Genomic DNA, 20,774 nt, shown 5'->3' on the forward strand with positions numbered 1-20,774 from the left:
CAGATACAGTAGAGACATTTAAGTTAGCTACATAGATGAAAGGAAATTGGAGGGCTATGTGGGAGGGAAGTGTTAAATCTTCGAGTAGATTAAAGGGTTGTACAACGTCATGGGCTGAAGAGCCTGTACTGTTCCATGTTCTAAATCTTCTTGCAGTAAAGATCAAGACGTGTCTTCCTGCTGCACTTGTATATTAGCGATCAGTAATATGTCCAAGGGCAGCTTGAGGAAGCTTTAGTCCTTTCTTGTTATTTAACTCAATCCAGGAATGGATATAGTTATCAATTTTGTGTGCTTGAACATTGTTGGGACCATATTGAAAGTCACCTAACATTCAAATGTACTCTCTCTATAGCTTTTCATTCATTACTCTGATAGATATTTCCTCAAAGAACATTGATAGTCAAATGTGCCACTATATAGTAACTCGGCTCAGTAGTACTACTAGTTTCTAAGTGCCTTCCTATCATATCTGTTCTTATATCCCACATTTTTCCACCACCAATGGCAGGCTGCAGATTTCCTGTTTATTCCACCTTCCTTTCTTAAATAGGTGCCACTTTCCTATCAACAAGAACCATACAAGAATCTTTAAAATTTTGGAGACTCAATTTTCTCCATAGCAACTTTCCAAATCGCTGATCTCCCATGATCCTTGGGACTTTATAGTTTCCAGGCTCATTACTGTCCCAATTTTTTTCACATTCCCCTTCCCCCAATTCAGAGGTCTGCCTCTATATTTTCTCTTACCCCCTACTGACTGTGTGAGAACCTTCAACACCCCAGCAATTATTTTTGTTTCACAATTTCATCCATTGTTTGCCTCTCTAGCATATCATTTCTCATTCTTGCTCTCATTGTTTTCAAGCCAGTATAGTAAAGCCCAACCCTCCTCCATTGTGATTCCTATCTTGCAACTAGAAATAGTTTCTTCAAGCAATGTTTCAACTGTGTTGTGATACAATATTTCCACCTAACTGTGCTCTGAATAAAAGCATCAATTAATTGTTTTCTAAAATGCAGTTTGAAGAGGTTCCAACATTCTACTGATACAAAGGCCTTCATGTCCATGGATTGCCATTTAAACTTTAAAATATGATTAATTATAAATGTTTTCACATACTTTTTTTGCCTTTGCATTTGGGTTATGATGCCAAAACTTTTGACTGCCAGTTATTACACGCTTCCTCCAATGGGATGTAAGGCAGTTGAATGATCATACCACAATCAGGATCATACATGGCCGAAACAGGTCCTCAGCCGAACTGGTCTGTGCCAACCAAGATTCACATCCAGCCTAGTCCCATTTACCTGTTTTCTGGCCTATATCCCTCTAAGCCTTTCCTATCTGTATACCAGTTCAACTATGTACTAAATGTTGTTAATGTACCCGCCTCAACCACTTCAACAAGCAGGATAGGCAAAGAAGAATTGGTGGATGTCATGTACTTGGATATCTAGAAGGCCTTTGACAAGGCGCCACACATGAAACTGCTTAACAAGGTAAGAGCCCATGGTATTACAGGACAGATACTAGCACGGATAGAGCAGTGGCTGATTGGCAGGAGGCAAAGATTGGGAATAAAGAGAGTCTTTTCAGATTGTCTGCTGCTGACTAGTGGTGTTCCACAGGAGTCTATGTAGGGGCTGATTCTCTTTACAATATATGTCAATGATTTAGATGACAGAATTGATACCTTTGCATTCAAATTTGGAGACGATATGAAGATAGGTGGAGGGGCAGGTAGTGTTGAAGAAGCGGGGGGGGGGGGTGATGCAGAAGGACATAGACAGATTAGGAGAATGAGCAAAGAAGTGGCAGATGGAATAAAGTGCCATTTTGGTAGAAGGAATATAAGTATAGAAGTATAGACTATCTTCTAAATGGGAAGAGAAGTTAAAACTTCTGAGATGCAAAAGGACTTGGGAGCCCTCATACAGAATTTCCTAAAGGTTAATTTGCAGGTTGAGTCGGTGGTGAGGAAGGCAAATTCCTTTTTGAGAGGAATAGAATATAAAAGCGATGGTGCAATGCTGAGACTTCATAAAGCAGTGGTGAAGCCAGAGTATTGTGAGCAGTTTTGCACCATTTAAGAAAGGATTCTGAGGAGGTTCACAAGAATGATTCCAGTAATGAAAGGCTTATCATACAAGAAGTGATTGATGGCTTTGGGCCTGTAATCGCTGGAATTTAGAAGAAAGGGGTGGTGTGGAAATCTCATCGAAACCTATCAAACATTGAAAGGCCTAGATGTGGAGAGGATATTTCCTATGGTGGGGCAAGTTTAAGACCCGGGGGCATAGCCTCAGAATAGAGGGAAGTCCATTTAGAACAGAGAGAGGGAGAAATTTACTTATCTAGAGGGTGGTGAATCTGTGGAATTGTTGCCACAGGTGGCTGTGGAGGCCAGATCATTGGGTGTCTTTAAGGCAGAGGCTAGGGCGTGAACGGTTATGAGGAGAAGGCAGGAGAATGGGGTTGAGAGAGAATTGGATTGGACATGATGAAAGAGCAGAGCAGACACAATGGGCCCAATGGCCCAATTCCACTCCTGTGTCTTATTGTCTTATCTGGCAGTTCGTTCCATAGACCGATTACTCTCTGGTGAAAAATTTGTCCCTTAGGTCAATATTAAATCTCTCTAACCTATTCCCTACAATTTTAAGTGAGATGTAACCATTCACTTCATACTAGCAGTTACCAGGTCTAACATCTAACATTTCTTTGACAGCTGCATAACACCTTTGTTCAAATTGGCAATGAGCAAATATTTCTTCTGAGGCCTTACTGCTGCAGAATTTGGTACAGCCTGAAGCCCGAAGTACTGTTTACATGTTTAAAGATCTAAAATCAAATCCTTGGGAATTACAGGGTGCGTGCAGGACAAGTGTCTCTTGGAGGTAAAATCGTGATGTAACTGAGAGTGGGTGGGACATAGGTTTTGTCAAAGGGATGTTGGAGTATGCTTCCAAGCTGGGTTGCAAATTGTATTTGCCAATCAAAAAAAAACCCAGAGATAGTACAAATCACATTTTGCATAATGAAAACATAATTATGGTGCACATACAATTTAAAAGGCTTGGAAAATTGGCAATTGTCTGATTCCTCCAAGAGGGATGTGGCGCTGAGTGGGCCATCAACAAAAAAAGAATGTCATATGGAAAAAGGGGAGGTAAGCCACGCAACCCTTCATGCCCCAGCCACCATTTATTCAGATCATGGCTGATCTTCTACCTCAACATTATTTCTCTGCTCTTTCCCCAATATCCCATGATTCTTCTAACATTAAGAAATCAATAGATGCCTGCCTTTAATACTTCCCCATAGCAGGCTGGCCAATCTGCCCCTTGACGTTCTCAATTCCAGCGAAATTGGGTTCTATTCTGCAATGGGAAAAAAAATCCAAATTAAGGGGTCAATAGCATTAAATGGACGGTTATGCTTGGGAATAATACGAGTTGTTATTTCTATTGTATTTTATTCTTGCTCGATCTCACCCATTTTATTAAACGAGATTGGTAATTTAATGTTATAATTTAAACGGGCTGCTTCTGAGGAGCTAAATTCGAACATACCGAGCGACAGAAGCTTTCAATTGTGTGCCCCGCCATTTTCATAAAAGCGTGACCAACATATGTTGGGGTTTCAGTTTTGTAATTTGAAGGAGTATCGCGATATCCAATACAAATAAAAGTCAAGTGGAACAATAATACACAATTTCACAGCTGGGTTTGGCGAGATTTATGCACAAAGGTAAGGGGTTGTTTTAAGCTCTAATGCTAAGTCCACGGAGCCAAACAATTTTAATACATTCTAGGAAGCGAGGGGGTGAATGACTCTTCTCGCTTAAAAGTTAACTATTTCAATATTGTTATAATGCAAAAAAAAAGTAAATATCCTGTAATCAGCTGAGCTACAACCAATGAGAAACGAGAGCCCCAGCAGCGAGCTAACCTTGCACTGTGAGGACAAGTTGAGTGTAGCTGCCAATCACGTGCGCGTCTCAGCTCGCGCACTGCCAACGCAGCGAACTCGCCTCAGGACTCGGACAGGTGATTGAATGAAGGAGCTGTCAATCAGACCGCCGGCCCGCCCCAATGCTGCGCGAATAGCAAGTAGCAGAGGAGGATTGTGGTGCTCCAGTCTCTCGACTGGGAGAATGATGCTGACAATTATTGCAGGAAGTGGGTGAGACGACGAGCAAAGTAGCCAATCGAATGGAGCGGCCCATCCGGTCCTTGCTCCGATAGGAGAACATCAGTGTCGATCATGTCCCGCCCCGCCTTGCTGGAGGAGGATGCGGCGAGTCTGATTGGTGCGGAAGCTGTCAATAATCGGTCCCGGGCTGCTTCTGGTTGTCGTTTCTTGGGAGCTTGGCTGAGGACAGCAACGCGAATGAGTGAGAAGTGGATTAACTGGAGTCACTTTAACAAGCAGCAACCTGGAACCGGACCGATTCAGGCAAAAAGGGTCATTTTCCCCTAAAATAGCACCATTTGTGACAGTAACAAAAATATTCCCGAGCACCCAACGTACGCGGAGTGAAGACATTCGGCATTATTTTTAGAAAAACCAACATTTTGTATATTTTTAAAACAGTCCTGTATTAAAGGATTTCGCCATGTCGTCCACACAACCAGCGTCTCAAAGAGTGCGGCGCAATGGATCGCCTACTTCGAACCGCCTGCAGCCCATCAGGGCCACCGTGCCCTTCCAGCTGAGACAAGGCAATAACAGCCCGACCCGCTCTTCCTCCTCCTGCAACAGCGGCGGCGGCGGCGGCAGCTGCTCACCGGCGGCGGCGTCAGCATCGACAACCACTGCAACCATCTCGACCTCAACAGCGGCCACATCCACCACCCCCAATGGACAGAAACTTTCCCCGACCTCGTCACCCACGTCCTCGCTCTGGGCTCCGACTGCAGCTGCCGCCGCCGCCGACGGCCGCATGAGGCACAGAAGGTCTCCTGACAGCAGGAGCTCACCTGAGAGGAGCCCCGGCTCTCCTGTTTATAAAGGTACAGAGGAAAGCCAGATAAACAGACTAAATTAAAGCAATGCAATTATTTGTAAGCTATTTTTCCCCTTCAAATTTGTTTACAGATATTGATTTTGCGCTTTTAAGTGTATTTTAGTACAACTATGTGGAGATTAAAATAGACAGGGGTAATAGGAATGTTTTTCTAACTGTTCAGTAAAAGTAGACAAATAAATCGTGTACCGTGCTGCACAAGAACATTTCAACGACTGGACCCGGTACTGTTTCAAACGTAATAAATCGCAATTATGTGTAATTTCTTCGTGAGGAGAGTACGGAAAGATAGCTGCAGGGTTTGGCGATGTTTATGGCGATGTTTATGTCGATGCAGAAACGGACTTAAAACGACATTTTGTGAGGTTCTGTGTCTGCTTTTATAAACAAGGGCATGTGCCCTGAAGGATGTTATTTTTTCCCTTCAGGATTTAACCTATTGTGTCAGATTTCCCAGATTATCAATGCCTGAAAGAAGACAAATTGGAATGGCGGCAGTAAAGGACATGTACAATTTTTTGTTAAACTCGCGAACGAGAGATGAAGTAAGCTTTTGGTTGTCTGCATTGTTTAAAATAAGACGTAGGGAGCATATTTCAGTTAAGTTAGTAAAATACCATTCACCACATTGTTAAGGATGTCGCGATGCAATAATCCGAATGGCAATTTGTAGCACTTTAATATTTTTTCAAATATTCTGTTGTGAAATCCGGATTTCAGATTCCGCTTTCGGTCTCTAAAGTTGAGAAATGCTATTATGAAGCAGAAGTCAAATTGAGGGTCATTGCATCACTGAGGAGGGACCAAAATGAGAAGCTGCCTAATTTATCCTCTGTTTGCAATGAAGTATATGCACTATTTCTATAAACGTTAGCGTTGCCCAATATTCTTTGATCACACTAAAGAGAGCTTTCCCTCCACATAGAAACATGCTTAGCCGGTAATTAATAAGGTTAAGTAAGGAATAATTTACATAAAATAAGAATGCAATTAGGCAATTGTGAATCTGAGATGTACATCATTAATAGAACATTTATGATCTTGTAATTGGCAGAATTGTTATAAATATAAATTCATGGCCGATACCCACCGTTTTGTATTTTGAACTTGAGATACGATAGTGTATAGAAAAAAACTCATCGGAACGTTTTTTTCCCGTATCGAATTGTTATGGCGCAACCCATCCAGCAAAACTTGATCGAGATCAGATTTCATCCTATTATGTATTTACTTTGATCGCCAGATTAAAATGTCACCTTTTTCCCCCCTGGCGTTTGTCGTTTACGAGATAACTGCGCTAATGGCACCAATGCACAATTACCAAGGGTTTTCGTTTACTTGTATAGGATCACATTCTGAAACTTGGAGGGGTGGGGGAGTTGGCGAAGAAAAACGTGAATGAAATTAAAACTGTCGTTTTAATCCTACGTGATTTAAGAAGCAATTCCGAATACGAATTTAATAATTTAAGGCTTTCCCAATCTATTCACTTAAGGTGGGGGAGAGTATTTTTTTAAAGAACGATAATGACATTCATTGCTGGAGAGTGGGTTGCTTTATGCAGAGCTGCCGAATGCACTTGGCATTCAGACAGTAACACATGGACGAAGGGATTGTGGTATTTTAATTCATTCAGGGGCCGTAGCAAAGGGCAATACGGGGACTCTGCTAAGGCATAGAGCATCCAACTTGTACGAAATGCAAGTACTTGCAGAATTTATTCAGGAAAAATATTAATCATTGCATTTTAATTAAAATATGAAATCAATTTTCGCTTGCGTACCCGAAAAATAAGATCACGGTCGGCGGGCGCATTTCCCTTGCCCTCCACTGATCATCAGATAAGGAGATTTAACGTACAAAATCGGTGAGTTGTTCGCATTTGTTGTTTACAAAATGTTTGCTCTCTGACCTGGTTTCCATGGTTCGGGCATTAAATCAGTTGGTCCAGATCTCTTGATGTTTTTCTCTAATGTGCAAAGTGAGTACGCAATAATTCCATACCCCCCCCCCCACCAAACAAAAATAACTCCCAAACATTGATTCACTGTTGCATCAGTCTTTCTGTACGTTATTTGTTATGTTTAATGATAGTGACCTTGATCTCATATATACAAATAAAAAGATGGGTCTCCTTGTGTGTGTGACCTCCAGACTGTCAATTGTAAGACTATTTTATTTCAGAAAGCATTCCAACAGTTGTAAATAACTTTGCAAGAGCTAGACTAAATGGTCCAGATGATAGTTGGCCATAATAATGTATACCAGTGAAACCAGTGTATGTGATTAAATATTAAAAATGTAATGCTAAATGGTAAACAAATTTGGGTGATTAAATTTTAAATCATATTTGGATTGAAAATTGTGCTTTGGGGGAGGTGGATATCAATAATCCAGAAGTATTTTTTAAAAAGGACTTTGAGTGGAGCTGTTGGAGGAAGTATAGTTTCTGGGAGGAGGAGGAGGAGGAGGTGTAATTCTATATGTTATTTCATCCCATAGATCTTTGAGATTCTTTGTCTGGTATAGGACTTGAGTCTGCAATTTTGTAATTAAGATTGGTTAAAATAACCACTTTAGAATTCAAATGTTTGCTTTAAAATATTTATGTTAACAATTAAAGCTAATTTTGGATTAAAACTTTACCATCAAATCTATATTTTAGGGTATTAAGTTTTTGGCAGAATTCAGCTGTTACAATATTTAAATATCAAAAGCTCTTAATGTTAGTAGAATGGAGATCCAGTCTTGTCAGCTATTTCTAGTAATTATTTCATTGGGTAAATATAAATATTTTTTCCATTCTGGTTATTGTATTTATAGTTTTTTTTCTGTTGTGTCAGCCTGAACACCATTGGAGAAATAATTCCTATTCTTTGTAACCATTAAATACTCTAATTGAAATTTGGTTGTATTGTCCATAGTGCTGTCAAAGTTTACAGTATTGCAATAGACTATTGGGCCTAGACCATTGCTGCCAGCTGTCTGTTGGTGTATTCCAGACTAATATGTGTACTGAGTGAGTCTTGCTGTGTTTCAGATATTATTGATTAGATTTCCCCTTATGCAGTTGTTTCTGTTGTGTGTAACACAAAACAACTTGAGCTCCAAAACTGTTCATTAAAGCAAACTTCTCCGGATCTTTATTTTTGATCTTCTCTGGCCAGGAAAAGCCTCAAGAGATTGGTAGGCCTAAAACAGGGAATTGGAGAAAATACTAAAGTGGAAAGATAAAGGATGTGGATGAATAGAGACACCTAGGGGTGTAAGTGCATATTAAGTGAAAGATCTGGAGCTAAGGAATGTGGCAAAAGGAATTGACCTTTCAATTCATCAAGGCTTTTCTGCCATTCCAGTTCATCATGAGTACTGCATTCTGTATTGGTGAATGCTGGATCTGCTGACGTTTTCAAGACTGTGATCAGAAGTATTTTGTTGGGTATGAATTTGTTGTGATGCAGATCAAAAGTGGGCAAGCACCAATTTCCATTGACTAATTGCATGGTAGAACTGACTTGGCAAAATAGCATCTGTTCATGTGCATGTGTACCTGTATTCTCATCTGTTCGTCAAGATTCTTCATTCATTCATCACCTGTTTACACTAGCCTCTTGAGTTTCTTATTTATAATTGTTAATTTTAAAACATATTTTACAGCAAATTGTCGATTTAAAGTCATTTCTTTGAAAACTGTTAGATCTCATATACAATATTGAGAATTGTAGATTACCTAAGTAAGCAGTTTAAACATCTTGCAGTTGAAAATACTTACTATTCTACCACATTGCACTGTACCTTGATCTTGCACATTTTGAGATAAGATGCATAGGATATCCCAGCTAGACCGATTTCATTGGTCATTTTATGTGTAATTTTTAACATGTAGTCTAGTGTTTTTAATGCAATAGCTCTATATCATTGTCAGCAGGTTACATTTTTGATCTTCTTCAGCGTGGTGTCTGGCAGTGCTGCAAATGTCTAGGCACATAGTGCTGAACAAATTGTTTTCTGCATTTCAGTCAGCTTTAAAAAATCTTCTCTTACTGTCTTTGATTTCATGCTGCACATCTGCACATGGGTTTGTGTAGATAAATTAATAGGCTTCATATTCTCACTACTCTTAAGAAATTTTTGGTTTAAGTGCCAATTAAAACTAAAATCTGAATGACCTAGTAGTTCATTGCTCTAGGATAGAAGTTTTGATTATTGCTTAAAGACGTTCACAATTAATAATATCCCAGGGAGAGCTATTTAAATGAAACTTTTATGAGATCTGAGGGTACAGTATATAGAGTCCAGGGTATTCTTCTCCACAGTTAGAAGGTCCACTTCAGGTAGGAAAGTTGGATTTTTTTGAGTTATTTTCCTTTTCCATTAGTAACCAAGATGAAATAATTCCTTGCATTTGATGTTCCATTTAATGCAGCTGCCCATTTGAGCTCTGAAAATCAAGTTAGGCTTCAACTGAGCATTTTGGATCACTTTAACAAAACCTAGAAAATGCTGAAGCACTGAAAAGCAAGTCAGAGTTGTAGCATTTCAGGTTAAAGGTTTTAATGCTCCAAAATTCTCTGCTTTTTCCTGTTTTCATTTTGTTTTACTAAGTTGGTTGGGAATCGGCTACGCAATCATTTCAGTTTTTGAGTCATCAGGATTTCATATTGTTCACTGATAAATAATGAGAAAATTAATTTAAATTGGTATTTTTTGTACTACAGCCTGCAAAGTGGCACTTTTCACAACATGTAATTTCTGCTAACATTTTTGTGTAGATATTACAGTGTGATATATGAACTTAAAACACAGAGTACCTTGGTAACTGATTTTGTTGAAGTAAAATGTTAATGATTAATTGTATTTCCATTTAAAAATATCCTCTGTAAATTTTATTGCTAAGCCTAGACTATTGACACTTTCTAATTCTAGGCTTAACTGATGTTCAAACTAAGAACTGGTATGGGGATGTTTTTGACTGTGGAAGAAATATCAAATTACTTTCTTGAGGGATGATAATACCTACAGTTCTCTTGCTTGCATGGGCTCACAAACGGATGGGACTAAAGCATCCTTTGATTTCTGTATTTAAGAGTGCTGCATACCTGTCATTATTGTATGTTATTGATGAGTGAGGAAATCATTTTCTGGTTTGGGAGAAAAATATTGTCTATTTGAGTTTGCATTATTTTCAAAAGGGTGAATTGAAGCCAAATTTATTTCACTGCTGTTATATTTTTGGCTTTTAAGTAGAGGTATAAGCATTGCTTGGAGTAATGTTTTAATTTTTGAAAGTATTTTCTTTCTTTTAATCCTCCTTTCCATCTAATTTCCACATTACTGAGATCCTGGTAGACAGCAGCAATTCACCACACGGAAACCTGTAAATGTGGGCCCATTTCACTCCCCACATAGGAGTATAGCAGTACGGCATCAATGTCTTTTTTTTAATACTCCTGAAATGATCTGAGGCTTTGTCTGAATGTGCTGCCCAGTTGTTTGATCCTTATTCCCTATTAGAAGCCTGTTCTATGGCAAAGCACACTGGAGCTCAGTGCACCACATGGGTTTTGCTGCTTTGTTTTTCTTTGTGAAATGATCTCCAGCCATGTGTAAATGTGCTGCCCTGTCGTGTGAGGCCTGCTGCTGGCGGCGTCACTAGAACTAACATGATGGAAGTAATGTCAATACTGTATTTATCTACCCTGGACGCTAACAGTGTAATCCTTAAAGATTATGTCCATTAACATCTGAATAATGGATGTTGGGGGCAGGGGGACAAACTGAATGATGAGAGTTCTCTGTTTGCTGTTATCAGTCACTCTTTCTTGGTTAAAATGATTAAGCCCTTGGTTTTTTTTGTAGCATCTCCATTATGTTGGACATTATTGATTTAAGTTTTCTCTGTGAAAAGTTTTTGTGACTTTATGGTCAGTGATTTGCCCAGATTATTATAGCAGTTTTTGCTCAGCTCATTGGAAGGCAGAGTTGTGGTGCATTTCTATTAGTAGAGGTTAACACACTAGTTATTGCTGTATAGGCACATTGAATGATCCATACAGCAATAGCCACATGAACTAATTAAAAAAGCTACTGGGGGCTCCTTTGAAAGTTTGTGCCCGTCATTCTCCATTGAATGGAAAGCGCAGCCTCATTAATTCATGTCAACCTGCCCGAGCACTTCTTTCCTGTAGTATATTGGAGACGTAATCTTGTGTAGAAAGCTTGGATACTAAAACCTTTTATCAGAAGCTGTTCTATTTGACTAAATAGTTGTTATGTTGTACCATTTGCATTGCCTATTCAGAATGCCAATATACTGTAAGTTGTTTATGAAGAGATCCATGTTGCTAAATATAAATGCAAGAAAGTCCATTTTCAATTGCTGAATGATGACGTATCACAGTTTCAAAGTGAATCATTTTTTTTAAAAAAAGAAAATTGTTCTCTTTCAACCAAGTTGCTTTTGGAACAAGATTACAATCTGAACACTTGTCCTCCTCTGCAACCTAGCAGAAACATACTAAAGGGGGTTTCACCTTATAACTCCTTGAGTGCCAATAATTTGAATAACATTCAAATTCTAAGCACTCTAGTAGGTTGGCATGGACTGCAGACCCCAGGATTTAATGAAAGCCCGCAGGGCACATTCTCTTCTGTAAAAGAGTATCGTGTAGCCTGTCATGGAATGACCAAAAAATAAGATTCTGTGTGAAGCTGCTGTCAAACAAAGATAGAGGTTGTGGTTATTCTGGACATTTAATTTGGAGGTTTATCGGAGAATGCATATTGAAGTTCAGAATGGTGACTAGGGATCCACTGTGGTTTATCTTGTTTCATCTTAACTTAAAATAGTCTGTGCTCCCATGGAGAGAAATATACTAGAGGCTTTTTAAAATGAGGGTGCACGCTCTGTGATCCAGTCTTGTAGCCATGGAAGAGTAACTGGATATTGATGAATGCATTTAATGTTGTGAGGTTTCTTTAAACACTAATTTTTAAAGAAGGGTTTTTGTGCAGTTTTGCACTTTTATTCCTTTTTTCTTGTAAGGGATTGTTTTGATAATGATAAGAACTATATAACATCCAGTCTCATTTCATTTTCCACAGTTGAAAGGTCCAAATCACAACAGATGAGAACCTCAAGTACCATTCGACGCACTTCATCCTTAGACACTATAACAGGACCATATCTCACAGGACAGTGGCCACGTGATCCCCATATGCATTATTCTTCATCCATGAAAGATAAATCTACACAGGTAAAGTGAAAATTCATTTCAGTTTTTATTGTGATGTACTTTGTTATATAATTTTATATCTGTTCTTTGACCACAATTTGTTGTCAGATTCCATCATTAATTGGTGCTTATTTTTTAAAATGCCTGTTCTTGCAGCGCTACTTGTCCTCAGTCAGTAAATGCAGGCTGCTGTGGGAAAGCATCAGGTCCAAAGGAAATAAGAATTGCTATGTTGTGACATATGAGTGTTTGCAGGTTTTGTGTTGCAGAGAGGGATAATAAATCAGATATGAAGGAATAGTGGAGCAGCCTTCGGGGCCGAATGGCCTAATTCAGCTACTATGCCCTCTGGAAAAAACTTTGCTTTTTATTATGAGGTCTGTTGAAATATAATCTTGTTGGGATTTTATTTTTGAAAGTAATTTTAAAACTATGTATATTTTTTGTGTTCCTCTTTTTGCAGCAGTATGTGTGTGTGCATGTGTTCTCTCTCTCTCATATATATGTGCGTGTGCTTGTGTTACGATTGTGGGGCGGAGATTTGATAAAATGGCAGGCGCAGATTTTGTTTTAGTTCAGACTGGCGCTGACGTAACGGCAGTGGAACTGCCTGGTACTGCTGGGGCCCCGGGGAGGTGGGGACTGTGGACTGTCCACACTTTCCAGGAGGAGATGAGCATAGGGGAGCAGGCCGAATCACAAGTCAAGTCTCCCATAGCTAGAGACTTCAAAGACAAGGTTCTCTCGTTTCTGCTTAGTGAAGGGAAGGGAGTGGTCTGATTTGGAATGTCTATTCAGTCCCCGTCCCCCAGTGAAGAGTGAGAATTTTGAGTTAGTATCTGCCCTTACCTCTCTGGTGAATAAATGGAAAAATGCCCAGGTTCAAAGTCCTGGAAATCCTGTTCTCAGGAACGAAGCCCACTCCCGAAGGGGAAGAGGAGGATGAAACTTGGGTGGAGCAGACCTCTCAGTTGTTAGATGAGTGGCAGTGCTCTGATGTTGAGTTAACCCTTTAGTCAAATTAAGAATTATGAAGCTGAAGTTGTTTAATTGGATATGGTGCACTGTCTGTTATTTCATGGTACGATTTGTAACAGGGTGACACATCATGCAGTATCCACACAAACAGGAGGTTTTGCACCTCAATCTCATACGTTTGGTGGGGCCAGAGATTGTCTTCCCTAGACTTACACAGCTGACAGAACTTGAGGGTTACATTTATAACTCAGTCTGGCATTATGCTTTAAGGGCTGCAGATCAGACAAGGATCTATTTGAATTTTGTCTTGAGCCTTAACTCAATTTAGTCGAGGCCCTTTGGAGATGAACTTTATTCATATCAAGCAATACCATTGTCTTATTTCAATGGTGGTGGTGGTGTTTGAGATTGTGTTCCTGGTTTTTTTGCTCTCCAGTAGACCCAGTACACTGGAGAGTCCATGTTGGAAGCCTGCCAGGCCTGAATCAATTGTGCCCTTGTTGAGGAATGGGTTTGCCCACAAGGCTAGACTAGGATTTTGGTTTGTCCTGCACAAGAGTAGTTCAGTTATCAGACTGCTGTTATTTTTGTGGGTAAATCATATTCATTCATCTTCCAGTTCTGGTTGTCCCACAATTTCTGATCTTTAAATAATTTAGATAAACAGCCTCAAAGTGCTTTTTAATTGTTTAAATTTAGGAAGTCCCTTTTAACTGGAGGAACATTTGAGGTCTGCAGCAGAAAACCTTTTGATACTGGTTGCAAGGATATTCTTTCCACTGGAATGGATTTTTGGGCCTTTGACCACTATAAAGAGTTGATATCTGCAGCAGCTTGTAAATAGTACTTGGATTCCATAATTGGATCAAATAGAAGTAGTCATTACCACTTCTATAATGTGTTTTTATGATGTTAACAATTGGTTTCTGTAGTATTGCAACCGAAATTGACAAATTGTTGTTCTAAACTCCTTGAAACAGATTCTGCTTGCTTGCAGATGAGAACCTGTAAGTGTCTAGATTATTAAAGGAGCGATTTGTTCCAATATGTCCTTGGTTAAAAGATCCTATTTACAAAAAGCAATTTTCTTTTTTTTTAATTGATGTCAAAATTGTTTGGGAAATTTCCATTATGTTTGAATACATTTCAGAAATTGCATTTCAAGTTGTCCTATGAAAAATATTAAATTAGATTTTACTTTTGCAATGTTCCTGAAAAATTTTCCTTGCCTGAATGCCCACCTAACGTTTAGATTTAAAAAAAATCAATTGTGGTGTGAAGTGTAGTGAAATAGACTGTGAAGTGTTTTTCTCCATAGTCTGTAAGACAAACTTGTAGACTGATTTGATGCTAACCTGAAACTATTTTTTTAAACTTACTAAATTTTACTGTATCATTGTCAAAGGTAAGAGAATGAATTTGTGGCTGAATGTCTTTCTTGTCCTGAGGAAGAGATTTGAATCTAATGCAGCTTGGTGAATTGAAAGTTTCATATCTCTGGCTCTGAGGCTTGTAATTTGTACTTTTGCAGTTGAGTACACCTTTTGTTGATATTACTGTATTCATATGGGAAGTTCGCAAGGTGGATTTGAGGAAAATGTGATTGGCACTAGTGCCATGAAATGTTGGATGCATCGAAACTAATATATCCCTCCATATTTTTAAGCACAACATGATGCAAGTTAGTGTGAAAACTGGGGGTTGATGGGCTCTGCAAACCACACTATTTTTAATTCCAGCCTATCTAAGTGTGTGGCATGTCAAGAGTCCTGGGCATGCACGGTAGCATCTAATATGAAGCAGAGGTCTAGATGCCACTACTGAGATTTTTAATTGGACTTTCGTAGGTCATTTGTGCCGAAGCACCTCGAAAGTTTGGTTTTGCATGGTTTTAAAGCTGATCTTAGAGCTCTCCTTTCTTCAGTCGGCCAAATGCCGTGCTGTTGCACTGAAGGTAATTGTGAGTTTCTTCTATGTTTAACTTCACTGAGGAATGACTTCCATGATAATGGGACCTTGTTATCAACCTTTAATTGGCATTGTAACTTGACTGTTTGGGTGCATGGCTTGTGGATATTAAGTGTAAGCCCCATTTCTAATCAGTGAAGGAGTGCTGAAAAACAAGCGTTGCCAGTTTCCTATTGTGACCTTGGTTCTGGAAGTGAGGTGACATGGATTGTGAATTCCATTTGTGTGGGATATTTGCTAAAGATTCAAGGTAGCATTGACGTGAGAAGGTTTGGGAAAGCATTAGGGTGAAAAAGCAGCCTTGTTTGGCATTGGTCTCTAAAGTTGGGTCTGTTATAGTCTTGTTAATTAAGACATATCTTGCATGCCATTATATGGATATACTTGACCTCCTGGAGGATTTATGACTGACCACATCCTGTTTCTTATTGAGAAGGCTTTGGTATTCAGTACTAAATCATGCCAATTTAAAAAAAAAAACTAGTTTTTAGTCACCAACCTGAGTTACTGATGTGCCATATTTGTTGCCTCATAAATGCCCCTCTGACTTCTGATTGCTTCATAGGCCAGGGACTAAATTTTGTCGCAGCTTGAGGCCCTGATTTCTCAGTTCTTCCATTCCTGATACTAGATCCCTCTTGTTTTCAAGCCAATGTTCTGAGACTGTCACTCTTGTGGAGCCATTGAGAGCAGACACAAAGGAGCTAGTTACCCACTTGACAAAAGATCACACTCTGCTGTTTTAATCAGAAGTAAGTCGTTCAGATATACTGGAAACTGCTTTGATTATCCATAAAGAATAAAGCAAGAATGGAGGCTTGCCAGTACTTGCCAGTCATGTCTGTCACTTGAGATGGAAGCAAATTAATTGTATTCTTGATGTTTGAATACCTGGAAGAGAAGGGTTTATTCAGACAGTACAAATCTATAAATTGGATTTGTGCAGAACCCTGTTAGTGAGGAATCATGAACATGAGATTCTGCAAATGCTGGACGAACTCAGCAGGTCTATGGAGAAGGATAAACAGTCGATGTTTTTGGGCTTAGCCCTTTCATCAGGATTGAAATGTTGACTGTTTATACCTCTTCATAGCGTCAGCCTGGCCTGCTGAGTTCCTCTAACATTTTGTGTGTGTTAGTGAAGAACTGTACTGATGTACACATCTTCCCACCTAGATGCTGTGGCTCATTTAGCTTAAAACTTTTATAATTATGGTTGTAGGCTCAACAATGAGGTTCTCTTGTCACAGACTACTACAGCCTCTTCAAACCCAGTGAAGGTGTCGTATGTCTTCATTTGCTGTCTTATTTTGTAATCTTCCTATGATTTTTGTTTCTCTTTGTGTTTTTATTTGCTTTCTTTTTCCATTCTATTCACACATTCTTGACTTTTATAATGTAGTGAAAATCTGAACCAATCAAATGAACACTGAGCACCGGTGTATAAAATACAACTTGCCCCTAATTGGCAATTTTGCATGTTAAACCACTTATGGCATAATTTTAAAACCACAACATATAATGTTGCAGCTTTACTTTTTTAATTGTCTGTGAAATCCAAGTTTATTTTTAAGGATGAATAAAATGCATTCTGAATTCATTATTGAATTTGCATGTTAACTTAAGGGATAGCTTGTGAAACCTATAAAGGAAGACTCCAATAAGAATGTTGCATGTAGATGTAAGGCACGTTGTTTCTTGTCTAGTTTCTTCCTCTTCAAAAACAGCCTTGGTGATGAATGAATACAATTGTGATAGCTATCAATTAATAGTTTTACATGGTTAACCTTTACAGCTGTAGAAGTAGAAACATCCAGGACTCTAGATATGGACTTTCAGCATTTATCCTTCCAGATTACCCCACAGCAATAAGCTGCTTTTAAAACTGTAGCCGCTGTCATAAAATGAGAGGTATGGCAGCTAATTTATGCACAGCATGCTTCCACAAACAGCAGATTTAAAAGAGAAAGCAGCAGAAGTAAGTCATCATTCAGTTTGGTTTTGGTCATGTGGCTCAGGGTTAAGTATGCTCGGGACTTTATACGGTTCCTGAGCTCATTGCTTCATATAAATTAGGAACAGCAGTAGTCTGTAGCCTCCGGATCCTACTCTGAAGCAGATGGTTAAAGTTTTGTGGGGCTGTGTGCAAACGACTGGGTGTATGGAATGACCTAGTATCTGTTGTTGGATCGTCTTCGGCACTCCTTTTACCTCTTGAATGTTGGTAAATGTCTATTTGGTCAGTGAAAAGAGCATACAAATTTCAGAGCATTAATTAAGGATGTTGGGATGTCCTGGATGGCCTGGTAACATTAACTGCAGAATGCGTTTAAAGCTCTCCACCTGACATCCAGCTTGATAAACAGGCTAATTGCCCATTGGGAGGGGTAAGAGTCAGGAGAAAGTGGATGCAAGATTGTAGGAGATTGCAAATAATTTGGGGAGTTAGGTATGAGGTGGGGGAGTTCCTATGGAGATCTCTGATTATAGTCAAGGATCATCAGCTTGTGAGAAGCAAAGCTTCTCCATTTCATTGATTTAGTCCTCATTTTTGTTTTTATTTGCTCCAATGCCTAACTCCTGGCAAATTGTTTTTTTTTGCAGGTTGAAATATGATTAAAATGGTAAAACCTCTTATAAAGTCAACTGGTAGTTTTGTTTTGGTAAAATTGATGGCAGGGATGGGAGGTAGCTTCAGTTGGAAATGAACTGAGATCAGGTTTAATGTTTCTGGAGTTGCCCCTCTCCTGTTGCTGTATACTGATTACCAATAAATATACTTAATCCCAGTAGCAAATGACACACTGCAGTACCTGGCAGTTTGGCCAATTGTATTTGGTGATGGATCAACAATCCAGATTGACATTGGAACCAATCATTCTAACTTAACAGAGTATATAATTGCATAGCTACCTACTAATCTAAAATCTGAAACTCAAGACCAAAGACTGTTTTGTATAAACTTAAAGCTAACAAAAGAATGCAGAGCATTCTGACAATTCTTATGTGTTTGGCTCGCTCATACTGTGAGTGAGAGCTTGCTTGCAACTAAGAAATTGAATGTATTATGTAAAATCTTACAAAAATTCTTAGATTCTGGTGTTGTACTCATGTGGCACCGCTCTTCAAGAACAGAGGTACAAAGCAGATAAATGATAGGTGCATAGTTTAACATTTATTTTTGGAAAATATTAGTTAATAAGGAAGTGAGAAGAGCATATTTGGAAAATATGACATGAAGGGAAAATGCATTTGGCAATTTTATTAAGAGTTTTGTGGTCTCAATCCGAGAAGATAGTGGAGAAATAATAGATGAATTGTATCTCCAGAAGACATTTGACATAGTGCCCCACCAAGAGTTAAGTTGTAAGATAAGAGCTCATGATAATGGTAATAAAATATTGTTATGGATCTTCTCTAGCAGATCCATTCTTATATTTGTCAAAATTCATCCTTATAAATAAATCAATTATGTAACTATTCAAGGCAAGTTTGTACCAAAAGCATGATAAGATGTAAAATAAAAATGCCAATGTGTGATTAAGAAATTGGAATATCAAGTTGACCCAGAAGGGATTCAACATGATACTTAACACGTTTAAGTCACAAGTTCATGATATTTTGACCAAAATAAAAGATTGGCTGACAGGCAAAGTAAAGTAAATGGTGTTAAGGGGGTAATTTATTCACTCAGCAACCTGTGACCAGTGGGGTACCACAGAGATCAGTGCTTGTGACTGCAACAGTAACATGTACACTACTGACTTAGAAGAAAGTGGATGTTTTGGTAGCTAAATTTGCAAATGGCACAAAAATAAATGGGAAGGCAAATTGAAAGGAAAGCGTTGGCCAAGTGAGTGTCATGTGGGGAAAATGTGGAATTCTTCATTTTGTAAGGAAGAACTAAAGAACAAAGTATGACTTAAATGGAGAAAAAATTGCACAGAGAGATTTGGAAGTTCTTATGCATGAAATACAGAAAGTTAGTACACATGCAGCATGCGGGAGTGAAGGACAATGGAATGGTCTTTTCTCAAGGAGGTTAGAGTATAAAAGGAGGGAAGAGTGACTGCAACTGGACAAAGCACTAGTGAGACCATTTATAGTGTGTGAACAATTATAGCCTTCCTTATTTCATGAGGTGTATCAGGGAAGGTTCACTAGGATTATCCTGGGTGTGGAGAGTTTTTGCTCAAGGAAAGGTTCATCATAATGGTTCTGCTTCTATCTTTGCATTCTGCAATCTCCCACTGAAGACCCACTGTGCTTGTAGTGTATGGCATTAAAATCTTTACAGATCCCAAAATGGGGAAGATTTGCCACAGTAAACCAGTTTCATGGTTTGAGCCTAGTTGGATTGGGATGGAAGAGGGGCATCTGCTCTCTAATGATAATGCAAATATGTAAATATGTAAATACAATATTCTAAATACAAAGTTAGAACTTCTTTCACTATTCACTCTTTCAGGAAGTTTTACAAATGAGTAATCTATCTCAACCATTTCTTCATTTTGTTTGTCACCTTTGTCTCTGTTACACACTGTATGGGCACACTGGGTTCCTGTAACCCACGCCTAGAAAATCAGGTTAAAATTTAGATTTTTTTCTCCAACTGTCAGTTTCTATCTCATACCATAGTTTTTCTATCTATCTTTTTAACAAAGACGTTATTCTGTATTTGATGTTAGTGGCTTTATTTACGTGTGAAGCTTGGTAGTAAGTACCAGCTGTAACTGGATAACTCGTGCAATGGCATTCCTAATGACTTCCTCGCCATCTCCCACTTTTCCCTTTCACAAAGCCCGCAGGGACGTTGGGGCCTCTTATATTGTTGCCACTGATATTTTCGTATGGTCAGAATCCATTCTGTGTTCTGATGGTGTATGTCATGGCAATTTATTAAGGCATTTACTGGGAAGTCTTGCATAATTAAGTTGAGTTTAAAAGATGGGCATTGTCACAGTATCACTTACATTCTCAGTGAGAGTGTTGTTAAATAATGTGATCAATGTGCTTTGGTTAAGGTGAGGTAAATTTTGCTTAGATCCTGATAAAGTTGGTCTTGTAGGCCATATGTCGACAGAGATGTTCCTTTCCAAGTCCAGTAACAGGCTTTCGGTATTAATTTTGTTGGAACACGCACATTAAAAATTTCTGTAGGGATGATGCTGATAATTTTTGTTTTTAAAGCTAATGGCTTAGCATAATGGGGGCAAGAAAGGTTACAAATCAAGCCCAAAAAGGTAAGACAGAAAGCTTTGTTATGCACAGGTTCATTTGACTGGCGTTGACAGTATTTCCTTGTAAGCACATTCTTCAATGAATGACTACTAATATAGCACTAATGTCTGATCTGCTGAGATTACTTAAAGGAAAGTTGGAATTGCAGGGACATAAAACACAGTTAAAGGCCCTCATCACCCATTTTATTCTGCTCTGAATATCTGCCCACCCCACCTCCCCCAGATCCTTTGCCAGTACATGGGGTGCAATTTACAGTGGTCATTTAACCTATCAACCTGCAGCTGGAGAACCCAGAGACAGCTCGATATCACAGGGA

General features: G+C 38.9%; 1 protein-coding gene across 2 annotated transcripts in view; it reads left to right on the forward strand.

The window, feature by feature from the left end:
* The first annotated feature begins 4,316 nt into the window (after positions 1-4,316).
* glcci1a (glucocorticoid induced 1a) overlaps positions 4,317-20,774 on the forward strand; it is a 216,998-nt gene continuing 200,540 nt past the window's right edge. The window contains exons 1-2 of one of the 2 annotated variants that reach the window (XM_059972598.1): positions 4,317-5,019; positions 12,138-12,289. In XM_059972598.1, the coding sequence (XP_059828581.1) occupies positions 4,623-5,019; positions 12,138-12,289 (549 nt within the window). In that variant the 5' untranslated portion in view covers positions 4,317-4,622. The remainder of the gene's footprint in view (positions 5,020-12,137; positions 12,290-20,774) is intronic. The other variant, XM_059972597.1, reaches the window with a different exon arrangement.

The sequence above is a fragment of the Hypanus sabinus genome, chromosome 6, assembly GCF_030144855.1.
Source record: "Hypanus sabinus isolate sHypSab1 chromosome 6, sHypSab1.hap1, whole genome shotgun sequence".
NCBI classification, from domain to species: Eukaryota; Metazoa; Chordata; class Chondrichthyes; order Myliobatiformes; family Dasyatidae; genus Hypanus; species Hypanus sabinus.